The 13675-nt window shown below is 35.2% G+C and overlaps 1 protein-coding gene and 1 long non-coding RNA gene across 3 annotated transcripts in view; one reads left to right on the top strand and one right to left on the bottom strand.

Moving 5' to 3' along the window:
• Positions 1–7154: 7154 nt before the first annotated feature.
• LOC110800939 (uncharacterized) lies at positions 7155–8076 on the bottom strand. Its single transcript, XR_002536803.2, has 2 exons — positions 7495–8076; positions 7155–7353 (listed from the first exon to the last, which is right to left on the bottom strand). It is a non-coding gene; the product is annotated as an uncharacterized lncRNA (long non-coding RNA).
• Positions 7920–13675, top strand: part of LOC110800937 (potassium channel AKT2/3) — a 30887-nt gene continuing 25131 nt past the window's right edge. For both annotated transcript variants that reach the window (XM_056828392.1, XM_022006256.2), the window contains exon 1: positions 7920–8262. In XM_056828392.1, coding sequence (XP_056684370.1) covers positions 8048–8262 — 215 coding nt within the window. In that variant the 5' untranslated portion in view covers positions 7920–8047. The remainder of the gene's footprint in view (positions 8263–13675) is intronic.

The following is a 13675-nucleotide window of genomic DNA, read 5'->3' as shown; positions in this document are numbered from 1 at the left end:
GTGTGTAGTAATTTTCACGATCTAGCTCCATAAGATATGGCATATCTAAGTTGGAATGATCGAAGTCAATAGTACTTGATTCGATCGATAATGATTCATAAAGACTTTTCCTATAATTTCTAAAAAAAAAACAAAATGCTCAACTACCACCAAACTAAACCAAATTCGTCAAAGATATTGAAAAGTAATTTCAGAATATCTTTTCGATAATATATATCTAGAGAGTTGCCAAACTCAGTGGGAGCTTAGTGTTTGTTATTCGACAAACTAAGGCCCAAGTATAGATATATGGTTCATTTTGATTTATTCAAATGAGACACATGGGTATTGTTTCTACCACGAATTTTTGAGAACATAATGTTTGTTTACTCGAAATGATGTCCTTTTGGAGATTCGTTTCCAAAATGATAAGTGGGAGAAAATAGACCTCGAAAGTCTTCAAGGCGAACAACAAACATAAACGGACATTCCGGAGGCTTTTCGAAGTGCTTCAGAAAATCTGAACTTATTCTTTAAGGATTTTAGAAGTGGCTTTAAAGAATAGACATCTCTTAGAAGACTTTACAAGTGCTTCAAGGAGAACAGAATATTCAAAGGACTCTCAAAGTGCCTTTTGATATTCTATTCTTTGATGTTCTATACCCAAGTAGGCATAGAGTTCAAGTCACTGAAACTATGAGATTCTCCTATTAGATAGTGAAGAAACATGGAGTTCAGGTCACTGAAGCTATGCGATTCTTCTATTAGATAGTGAAGAAACTTACAACTTGCAGTAAAACTATTATCGCGTAGATTAATGAGTTTGTGACTTGTAAGAAAGCTATGACGAAACCCAGAATCCCTAAAATGGTTAGAGGCCATATATAGACTCAATGTTTTAAATGGTTAGAGGCCATAAAACATACTCAATGTTTTGATGACAAAATTGAAATTTTGTTGATTTGCAAGAATAGATTAAACACCTATTGGTTGCGAATTGGTTTTAAGGATAAAAACCATCAAACATGCAATTGTGTTCACACACAAAGCTAGATTAGTTGCTAAAGGTTACAAGCAAATTCACGACGTGGATTGTGTTGAAACCTCATGCATAATCGTAATGCTCAAGTCTATAATTCAAGCAATGATTGCATATTGATACATATGGCAATTGGATGACAAAACGTATTTCTCAATCAAATGTTGGAAGAAACTATGTACATGGTATGTCATAAGATTTGTGGATCCAAATAAATGCTTGAAAAGGAAAGCTAGCTTATGAAATCTAAGTACAGATTTAAGCAAGCAATTGGGAATTGGAATTGTATTTTAGTGAAGCTAATAAGTATTTTAGTTTCATAAAATGTACATGATTCTTATAGATATATAAGAAGTTTAGTGGGAGTAGGTAAAACTTAATTGGTCCTATGTGTATCACACACATATCTCTCTATTGTGAAATAACATTCAAATGCTAATGACTTAGATTTGAAATTATTCATCAATGATGGACCATGGCGAAACTTAGTACATACTGGGTATTAAGATCTATTTACAAAGATCTTATAATGTTGTTTTAGATTAAGTAATGGCATTTACTAAATCAAACACGAAATACTCCATTGGAGATATTCGACCCATATGAATAAATCTAAGTAAAATATGTTTGAACTATGTATAAGCGTTTACTAAGTTAAACATCAAAGGATCTAAGTAAGATTCTTAACCTATATTATATGTCAAAGAATTTAGCTGGATTTAGTATCTACTGAAACTAGATGAGCTAAAGTTACATGAATTGAATTCAATTGGGAATTATTCTGCAAAAGAATTTAACATGTATGATATAATATGAGGATCGCCAAAAACGTATCGTATGACTTTAGGCATGACGAACATATACCAATCTCTATTAATCTAAGTGAAGATCAACTAGGTTGAGTTCAAGAATACTTATGGTACTTAAAAAGGTACATAGGAATAGTTCTTGATTCAAGGAAATAAAGATATGCTAAATATTGATGCTACACGCATAAACACTGGCAAAGGATCGAGCAAGACCCTTTGGAGTTAACCATTGACAAAGACGAGCTAAAGAGCATCGTGTTTTGAAATGGAAACATGGATTGGAGACCATGAGTTGTTGCGTGGGAAATTAAATATTAATTTCTATGTTTTAAGATATAGTCGGAAAGTCTTCCGCATATCTATGAACTGCTTGGATAAGTAAATCCAAACAAAGCATCACTAGCAACCTAAGCAGTTGAAGTAAAAGTACTTATTGCCTAAGAAGCAATAAAACAGAGTTGTTTATATTAATGAGTTCTTCATTGAACTTGGGTAAATCACATGTCTGTTGACTTAATGGTTCTTCATTGCAAAATGCGTATAACCACTAATGTAGCAAGAAAGACTAGATCACAAAATAAACATACTCAAAAGATATTATCATCATATCTCGAAGAACATTCGATGAAAAGGATATTAAGATTGGAAAAGCATGATAACTAAACCTATGCAACAAGTAAGAAACAACACTCACATTGTGGCATCGGAAATCAAGCATAGCTTTGAATTCCATGAACTGTTTTAAAGATGGGTTTGAGGCCCATGGTTGTAAAACATTGGGGTTGAACATTCATCATATATGAAATAAATTTTCATATTCCATTTAATCTTGTTTTAGTATTAAATGATGAGTCCCTTCAAATTTGACGAAATATTCAAGATAGACTGTCAGGACCAGTCCTGTGACTAAGAAATGTCTATCAAGTGAACTTGAATGTCAAAAGTTGAAAATGGTCCCTGGTCGGAGTTTTCTATAAAATTGGACGCATAGAAAACGTTAGACGACTAGAATGCAAGATGACTAGTAGTTCTGTTTCTTGAACTATGTGGACATGGCAATGTCGTAATCATTTGCATAGATACTTACTTTGGGAAGACTAGTATCGGACAAACCTATGAAACTTTACTGTAAGAGATGAAAATCTGTCATAAATAAATTTCATTAAAATTATTAGACACTAAATCCTCAATACCTGAGTGATTTGAGATTACTTGTTTGAGAACTGGTTACTTTGACGTTGACCAACCGTCGCACCGTAAAAGGAGGCTATAAAGGCAACGCTCAGGTAATCACTTATCAAACGAAGTCTAATCTCAAGATCGCAAGATTGGGATTGTCCTCCCATAAATCGGGATGAGATGCTTAAAAGTTGTACAAGGCCACTCGGAGAGCTAGAAACTGTAAAATGCATGGCCGTGCTCGGATAAATCATAGGCTATGATTATCTGTTTATTTAATCAGTTGAACTCTGAAACCAAGAAACACCTCTGGACATAATAAGGATGACAACTCTTACCTTATGTTCAAGAGCAAGCATCGAGCGACAAAGGAATTAGGAAAGGCACACTTGTCCCTAAGGACAAGTGGGAGACTAAAGGAAATAATGCCCTTGGTCCAAGTATGCATATAATATTAAGTCTAATAAATGCGGTTCAGTATTAATTAACAAGTTAATAATTTAGTGAGATCAAGTGAGCTGAATGCCTAGCTAGAGGCCGCTTCAGTTCAAGTGGAATTAATTATATTAATCCACAGCTTACTCTTGACTGAACACGTAGGGTCACACAAATAGTACGTAAACGGATCAAGTATTTAATGGCATTAAATACTCCATCTATGGATATTCGGAATCGACGGATCTTGGTTTCAGTGGGAGCTGAGATCGTCATAAGCAAGAAATGAATACTCCGGAAACCATGATATTGCCGGAAACGGAAATATGGATCGTATCGGAAATATGAATATTATCCAAGTCGTAGATGTTGCCGGAAACGGAAAAATGGTACGTATCGGAAAATATTAATGGAAATGGAAATATTGCCGGAATCGGAAATATTGCCGGAAACAGAAATATTGTCTGAATCGGAAATATTATCGGAATCGGAAAAAATTCCGGAAACGGAAATATTAAATATTTGTTCGAAACGGAAATTAATTCCGGAATCGGAAATGTTAAATATTGTTCGTATCGGAAATGAATTCCGGAATCGGGAAATTAATCGGAAGCGCGTCGTACGAATTAGCATCGGACGAGACTTGCTAGACGAAGGCCCAGCACGAAGCCAGGCCCGCGTCCAGCAAGCCTGCGCGCCACACAAGGCAGCCAAGGCCACGCCAGGCCCAGCGCAAGGCCAGGCCCAGCAGGCCAAGGCGCGCGCACGAGTGGGCTGCGAGCTCCGCTGCTCGCGTGGGCCGCAAGGCTTGCGTGGGCTGAGCGCTCGCGAGGGTCGTCCTCGTGGGTGTTTGTGTCCGATACAAATCCTAAATCTAAAGGGGTTTGTTCAAAGATTAAATTCCTAATCCTAATAGGATAAAATAGTTAATAAGAGTTTTAATATAATTCTAATTAAGCTAATTAGTATCCTAGTAGGATTCCAATTCCTTTCCATAAACTCTATAAATATAGGCCTAGGGTCACATATTTAACAGACGATTATTGAAGTATTCAAGGTAAGATTTTAAGCAAAAAATCAGCCAAACACTTGCACCTATTTAGCCGAAAATCCTAGTACCTTAAGGGCGATTCTAGTTGGTCAATCTTAAGGCGGATCCGGACGTACTGTGGACTATCTACGGAGGGACGACACTTGGAGTCCTAAAGACTTGTTCTTGTTCGGTTCGGGCGCAGCTAGGGAGGGCACGCTACAAAGTGTATGCATCTGAATTATGCTAAATGATTATGTGTAAATAATATGTTTCCTGGCTTTATGGTTTTTCCGCATGATTTATGTTTATTCATATGTATCATAACCTAACAGGCAATTGGTTGATGGCCATGGAGCAAGAAATGGAGTCCTTGCACAAGAACAATACTTGGAGCCTTTGCATTGCACCAAAAGGAATAAGAATTGTTGGGTGCAAGTGGGTGTACAAGAAGAAGGAAGGTACACCAGAATCGGGTAGTCCCGTCTACAAGGCAAGAGTTGTTGCAAGAGGTTTCACACAAATTGAAGGCGTTGACTTTCATTAAGTATTTTCTCCGCTTGTGAAACACTCATCCATAAGGGTGTTGCTTGCCTTGGTAGCTATGGAAGATTTGGAGTTACACCAACTTGATGTGAAGACCGCATTCCTCCATGGGGATTTGGAAGAGGAGATCTACATGAAGCAACCGGAAGTCTTTGAGGAGAAAGGGAAGGAAAATCATGTGTGTCATCTTTTAAAGTCCTTGTATGGCTTGAAGCAATCTCCAAGGCAATGGTATAAACGATTTGATTCGTTCATGTTGTCACATGATTTCACAAGGAGCTCTTATGATAGTTGTGTATATTACAAAGAACTTGTGAGTGGTTCCTTCATCTACTTGCTCTTATATGAAGATGATATGTTGGTGGCTTGCAAGAGTATGATTGAGATTGACAACTTGAAAAAGTTGTTGGCAAGTGAGTTTGATATGAAAGATCTTGGTGAAGCCAAGAAGATTCTTGGTATGGAGATTATTCGTGATAGGAATGCAGGTGTTTTGTATCTTAGTCAAAAGAGATACATTGAGAAGGTGCTTGAGCGCTTCTCCATGGTGCATGCAAAACCGGTTTCCACTCCATTGAGTTCTCACTTTATGCTCTGAAAGGAGCTTAGTCCTCAATCCAAGGAAGAAGAAAAGTCCATGGCTCACATTCCATACACTAGTGCGGTTGGAAGTGTGATGTATGCCATGGTGTGTTCAAGACCGGATATAGCTCATGCGGTGAGTATGGTTAGTCGGTATATGTCAAGACCGGGAAAGGTCCATTGGGAAGCCGTGAAGTGGTTGTTGAGGTACTTGAAGGGTACCTCAAACGTTTTCCTTAAGTTTGGTAGAAATGCAAACGGGCTTGAGGGCTTTTGTGATTCGGATTATGGAGGTGATTTGGATGACCGGAAATCTACTTCCGGCTATGTCTTTACTTTGGGTGGTACGGCAGTGAGTTGGCAATCAACGCTACAAGATGTTGTAGCTCTTTCAACTACGGAGGCCGAGTTTATGGACATTACCGATGCATTCAAAGAAGCAAAGTGGCTCAAGGGTCTTGTGGGAGAGTTTAGTCCATGTTCAATCTTGGTGTCCGTGTTTTGTGATAGTCAAAGTGCCATACATTTGGCTAAGAATCAAAACACATTCTACAAGAGAACCAAGCACATTGACATCAAGTACAACTTTGTTCGAGATGTGATAGCTAAGAAAGAATTGCTCTTGAAGAAGATTGGTACCGAGGAGAATCCCACCGACATGTTGACAAAGCCTTTGCCGACAACTAAGTTCACTTTGTGTGCGGACTTAGTTGGTCTTTCTCCATGGTCGCTGTAAGCCCATAAGGGCTTGTTGGGAGTGTGTTTGGAGTATAGTTTGGTATTACATTATGAGGAAGTGTGGAGGATTCAAGTCAAGGTGGAGAATTGTTATGTGTGCCTCGAATCTTCCTTGAAGGATATTAGGGTGTTATAGTGGAAGGTCTGACTTCAAATGGACATATCTCATGATCTACTCATTAGATTGAGTTGATTCAAGTTGGAGGTGAAAGCTTGGCTCAATAGCTTTCCAACGCCTGGTCATAAGCTCATTTTGGATGAGAAATGAGGGAGTTATGACTATTTTACGAGAAGCTGTCATGCCGCAGGGGAAGTTCAGCCGAACCTGCTGGAAGTTCGGCCGAATTCTTAGGTGGTTCGGCCGAACCTGAAGTCAGTAGCTTTGATTTTGGAGGTTCGCCCGAACTTTGGGTAAGTTCGGCCGAACCTGACCTTGGTTCGGCCGAACCCTTTAAAGGTTCGACCGAACTCTGCGGGTAAACTGTTTTCTTCTCCGCAAGGTTCAATCGACGTGGCCTTTTCTTGTCCCTTAGATTGGTTTGATGTCTAACACTATAAATACCAAATGTAATGAGATTTTCAGAATTAAGAGAGAGAAACACAAGTGAGCTTGAAACCCTAGATCTAAGCATACATAGATTTCTCTCCTCTTCACCTTTGAGAATTTCTCTTTGTAATCCTTTCTCCATTGAAGAGTAATACAAGCTCCAAACCCTCCCCCATGGTAGATGTAGCTCATTGAAGAGTGAACCACCTTAAATCTTTGTGTGTGTTTTAATTTTCTTTAATTATTTCTTCTCATTATTCAAACATCAAATTGTCATACAAATCAACATTAAAGCCTAAAAGGTCATTCATTTATAACAATAATAAAATAGAATACCATATGAAAGCTAAACCCATGACTAGAAGTTAAATGTTGAAATCAATGATCAATCTTTTTCATCGATCATGGTCTTGAACTTTTCGGAATCCGTCAGCAAAAATTATCCGCTCCACCTTCATATTCGACTAACCTAATCGGTTCACCAAGTCACCAAGAAATTACTAGAATGAAACCCTGGAATTTTGATCCAAGCAATTGTAATAAAAGAGAATGAAAAACGTAGGTTTTGATTGTGATTAATCAAAAACAATACAATTTCGATTATGCTTACCTTCAGGATTTCAGGGTTTCACTCGCCGTTGGGCGTAATGGCCGGAGAACGAAATCGGAGGCCTGGAGTGTTGTGCGGCGCCAAATCGCCAATGGTGTTTCTCTCTCATTGTTCGTAGAAATGATATCTGGGTTATTACTCAGAAATTTTTGATCACTGTAACTTTTTTTTCATGAATTTCTATAGAGAATTTTCCTGAATTTTCTAAATTATTACTCCGTACAAGTACTCCGTATCATAGAAATGAATTTCAGAAATTATATTTATCAAAATATTACGGAGTAGAAAATAAAAGGGGGGTCCAAGCACCATCTGTCTGGCTGAGAATGTACTGGGTCCCACCATAAATTCCATGCACTGAAGAATTTTCGCAATACGACGTACTCCGTATATATACTTCATTATTTAGAATTTGAGACTGTATGGCCTTGCCACAGAAAAATAAAAGAAAAATAATAGAAAAATAATGTATCCCACTTAAACCTCATTTATACCCCCTCACCCTTTTTCTCTCTTCCGTCCCCTCTACTTCCCTCCAATCATCCAACCAAGAATGGATTCAGAAATATTTCCATGTTTTCTTTGCACTTCAACTTCCAAAACACAAAAAACAAATGATAAAATTGGAGAAAATGAAACAAATATATCTTCAAACACTTTGAGAAACTTATCAAAGATGGTTCTTCCCCCTTTGGGTGTTTCTGGTTATAACCACAATGATGTTCCCTCTAAAGCTTGGATCCTTTCTCCTATTGATTCTAAGTACAGGTACTTTACTTCTACTTTTTTTATTTTTGTAATTGTTTCCATCTCAATCATGATTGTGTTTAATTGGAGTATGATTACTTTTGTAGTTTTGTTTAGGGGAGAGATAACAATTAAGCTATATATGAAATTGATAGGACAAAAACTAGTGCATCCATCTTTTTACGTTATGGTCCCGGATTCCTCACTCTTTATGATATGGAACATACTCATCGATCTAAGAAATTAAATACTTCCTCCGGCCATTCTTATCTACATTACACAAGTTACACAAAATATGATTTATACACCCGGGTGCACAATGAGCATTGCGCACCCTGTTTTACAAAGAATATATAGTTCAAATACAAATAAGATATTGTTCATATCCAAAGAACATATAGTTCATACCCAAAGAACATATAGTCAATGAACATATAGTTCATACCCAAAGAACATATAGTCAATGAACATATAGTTCATACCCAAAGAACATATAACATATTGTTCATACCCAAAGAACATATAGTCAATGAACATATAGTTCAAATCCATAGAACATAAAGTTTAAATATTTCACTAGTACATGTACATTGAAATCATTCTCAATGTTCATTAGATTTTCAATAAATGTTCAACAGGGTGCACAATGAGCATTGTGCACCCGGGTGTATAATCCAAATTGCGACACAATTGAGTTTTGAACACTATTCACACAAGATCATTTGACTTCCTTCTGTGATTTATTCTTAGTAAAAAACATAGTCGTGCGGGTCTAATCCTTAAAAAACACATTCTAAAAACTAAAATGTACACTAAAAAGTGTTTTGAAAGGTGTCAGCAAGTGCGCTGAGGCTACGCTACGACCTTTGATCAGGATAATGGGGCCTACAAAAATACTAAAAAAGTATTTAAAATATAAATGGCACAAATAAAACAAGAAAGTATAATATCTCTGTATACGGAGTATAAATTAAATTAAAACCATAAAATGTGATAAAAGGACAGGGCCTAGCTCCCCCACATTCCCCTGGTGTAGAAGACGATACTCTTATGATCTTATCTCAAGTACTCCGTACCAATAACACACTTTTCTTTGTCCATAACTAAAATTTCAATTTTTTCCCTGTACATGTATGATGTATCTGTAGTAGTAGCGTCACACCTCACACTGTCATCTTGATCATTGTCTTCTTCTAAGATATTACCACAGGGAAAGATTATTGAAGAATATATCATATACTTGTATATACGTATCAACGAATATTAATGAATCATTTAAGATGTGTGACTTTCCTAATCAAGTTACACGGTTTCCATGCTTTAGACTTGTAGAATGTATCAGGACCATTTACCAAGAACTACATCCGTTTTAAAATGATCTACCTTTTATTTTGATCCGTTTTATAATATTCTTTACAATTTGTTTTATTCTACTTTTGAATATTTCTTACCTCGTAATATTTACAATTTTTTATTCACTTTCTCTTACTTTATTCTTTTTTTTCTTTACAACACCCAACCACATTTTTACATATTTTTTGTACTTTATTCATATTATCATATTCAACCAATTTTTTCAGTTTTGTCCTAATATTTAATTTGTACAAAATAATAATCGTAAAGATTTTAATGAAACAAAGATAGTACTCCTATAGATATATACGGTTAATTAAGGTTTATTTATTTATACATCATTAAAAGTATATTTGGTAAAAAATTTACATCTTGAACGTACGCATTAAAGGCGCGTTCTATTGACCTGATTTTCACTTATTTTTTCTGAACTTATCTGAACTTATACTAAACTTATCTGAACTTAATAAAATTTATCAAAACTTATTTTAGTTATAAGTTGTACTTGGTCAACCCTTATTTTTCCTGAACTTATCTGAACTTAACTGAACTTATCTGAACTTATTTTTCCTGAAATAAGTGGAAATAAGGTGAACAGAACAAGGCCTTTCTAATGATTTGCTTACAACAGTCCAATTCAAAGGTGTAACTATTAAAAATATGATCGAGGTACTATTAACTTTGACCAGCAGCCAGACGGCTAGTATTATCTCAGTTTTTATACGACTAGTTGTTGGCCGTCGCGTGATACCCCAAAGTAGGGAAAAACGTATGGCGTGGTTATTTTTATTAAACTATATCAAGCATGTGTAATTAATATTATAACCATGTATTTGTAGGAAGAAACATATATATATATATATATATATATATATAAGTTTTATGTAGACGATCTTACACAAAAAATCATCTTGGTGTCATATAAGTTAAGCACTGAAACCAATTAGTTAAGTAATGGAACATTGGAATCAATTAGTTTATAAATGGAACCAATCAGTTAAACGCGGGAACTAATTAGTTAATCACTGAAACCAATTAGATAAGCAATGGAACCAATTAATTAAGCACTAGAACTAATTATTTAAGCAGTGAAACCAATTAGTTAAGCAATCAAATGGTCTTTTTGGTAAAACGGTCTTACACAAAATTTGTCGATATATATCATGTTGCAACACCTCAATTTCCGGCAAATGATGATTTGAAATGATAAAAAAATTACAATTATGCAAACACGGGAGGTATATAAATAGGAAATCAGTTACAAGAATTTTGGGGCCATTATTCAAACTCACTGGGACTATGTGCCCTTTATAGCAAACAACAACACACCAATTCAACATGACCACTTTGGTTAAAACTTCACGGAGCAACAAACACAACCAATAACAGACTACCAGACTACCCAGCAACCCCAAACTAACTTTTTGCACTGCCTCGGACCAGCAAACTTCATGCAAGCCAAAACACAAAACAACAGCACACTTCGGAGAATATAATAACATCAAGTGGCATGTCTGAATCGGTGGCATCAGTGTTGCTAGTAGTTAGAAACAATAACTAAGAACAACTGACACAACCAAAAGCTAAGTGATATGAGCAGAACAGAATGCGCTGAATATATTAGACTCAACTCTGAGTAAGAGTATATATAAATGTTACCCCTAAACCACCCCCCCTCTACACAACAATAATTACAAAGAACGTGTTAAACCAACTCGTTATGTCTTCCTATCATCCATAACTTTATCTTGTACATGTTTCCCGTTGTATGTCGTCTATCAACTATCAATCACATAAACAAGCGAAAAACGTTATATGGCAAGCATGTAAATAAATTTACTAACAGTGGGAAAACTTATCAGCAAATGATAAATAATTCTGATCCAAAATGCAAAACAACAATAAGAAATAACATGAAAACATCTTGCAGACATTAATTTTCTCTTTTAAGGATACATTTTAAAATGAGATACTCTGTACACACAGTCACATAATGTTGTATCACGGTCCCAAGTAAAACTCAACATATATAGTGATTACCTCAATTCTGATAAGCTCTTTCCCTTTTCTTATCTTTATATTGAGGTTTATGGGTCTTTTCCTATCACATAAACGAAGGAGCTCTTGATGGTGAATTTACAGCTGTCAAGATTGCATCAATTAGCTAAGCAAACATGTCCAAATATGAGTTTGGTCATATTTCTATATGAAATGGTTTTTATTTCAGAATATCTCCAAAGCACGGATATTAAAAGTAAAACCCCGTATTGCATATACCGTAACAATAAATCTCCCTCAAATGGTAGGTACCAACACTACCTCCTAGCATGGCATGTAATGACTAATATGCAACATTTATACGGCGTAACCAGTAGCTCTACCATGCTGCAAGAACTCCATATAACAAGTATCATCCCCCCCCCCTCCCGCCTCCATTTCGAATCATACTATAAACCGTAGGCTTCATTTGTTTCTAAAAACATTGTAAGAATCGATGTCACAGTGTCCAGTGAAGACTTACTCCCTCCCCATTTCCCTTTCTCCTTTTTTCTCGCTAATCTTTATGGTTTTGCAAAGTTTAGATAGTTTCTTCCTAGTTGGTTCATGTTTCTCATTTTTATATAAACAAATCAAACTCTGAAAATAGTCTCCTAAAAGTGTTTTATATATCTTCATCACTCATATTCTAAAAATAATCTATAAAAAGACTCTATGTCTTCCTCTCTTTCCATCTTACTCCTCATTTTTGAGATGGTTTTCTGAGTTGGAGGTTCTCTTAAACTCTAAAAATGATCTCTTTAAAGTATTTTTAGTTTCAGGGCCTCTTTACTTAAATTATGTACATTAATGTACTTAATTAAATATGATACAAAATGATGATCGAAATTAAATGGATTTTTTTGGTATTTACTACCTTAAAATTACACCACTTTTGTATTTACTACCTTGTGAAAATTTTATTTTAAATTACTACATTAAAGTTCCAATTTTTTTATTTAATACCATTTTACAGTTTCCTCATTTTAAAATTGAGATATCTCTTTCGTTTCTTAATCATTTTAAGTGCTTCAAAATCCATTCTACTCATTTATGTGTAAGGATTCCATAAGGTTCTAAGTTTTAACATTTTGTACAAGGTAAAACGAATTAAATATTATTTGTAAAATTTTAAAATGTTTATGAATTATCCAACGAATTATTTTGAAATATCATTTTCAATGAAATCCAAATAGAAAAAGAAAAATAATGAACTTTGAATCACTTTAAACGATTAAGAAACGAAAGAGATATCTTAATGTTAAAATAAGAAAACTGTAAAGTGGTAGCAAATAAAAAAAAATGGAAGTTTAAGGTAGTAATTTAAAATAAAAATTTCATAAGTTAGTAAATGCAAAAGCGGTGTATTTCAAGGTAGTAAATACCAAAATTTTCAAATTAAATAAACCATTTTTAATTTACATACCTTTAAAACTTATTTCGTGAAGGGGAAATAATGCACATTCCGGAAAATAATTAGTTATCCTACAACAGCCGCGATCAGTACTAAGTAGTAATTTAAAAATAACATATATTTGTCATTTTGGATATAAGGCAAGCAACAACACCAAAAGTGGTTATACACTTCACATCATCTACTGAAGCCATAGCTATACACTAAATCCAAAGTTCTAATTTTGGTTAATTCCCCTTAACACAAAACTCAAAAGGATCAGCTTACTTGGACTTTCAAGCTCTTACACGTACTCCGTATGAGAAAATAGCCAAGTAGGCAACTAATTGACTATATAAATCAGGAGTTGAAATACAGATCTCTAGGCACAACCATTTCACAACAGAAACTGCACAAAAGATAATAAAAGTAAAAGAGAATTGAAGCACAAAGGTGTCAAAAACTTGAGAATCCTATGGCAAAAGCAAAAGGCAAACAAATTGTATTTTTCATCAAATTGAGCAGAAATCTTGATAGCATTTAATCTAAATGAACATTAATCTAGAAAAACTATCATGTAGATGGGATAGGATAACTTTCATAGCTATCAGCAGATAGTAAACATTACAAGACTCAAGGTCCACTGATCAC

The sequence above is a fragment of the Spinacia oleracea genome, chromosome 5 (assembly GCF_020520425.1).
Source record: "Spinacia oleracea cultivar Varoflay chromosome 5, BTI_SOV_V1, whole genome shotgun sequence".
Lineage (NCBI taxonomy): Eukaryota > Viridiplantae > Streptophyta > Magnoliopsida > Caryophyllales > Amaranthaceae > Spinacia > Spinacia oleracea.
Note: the sequence above shows the minus strand (reverse complement) of the source record. Positions and strands in the feature narration are given on the sequence as shown.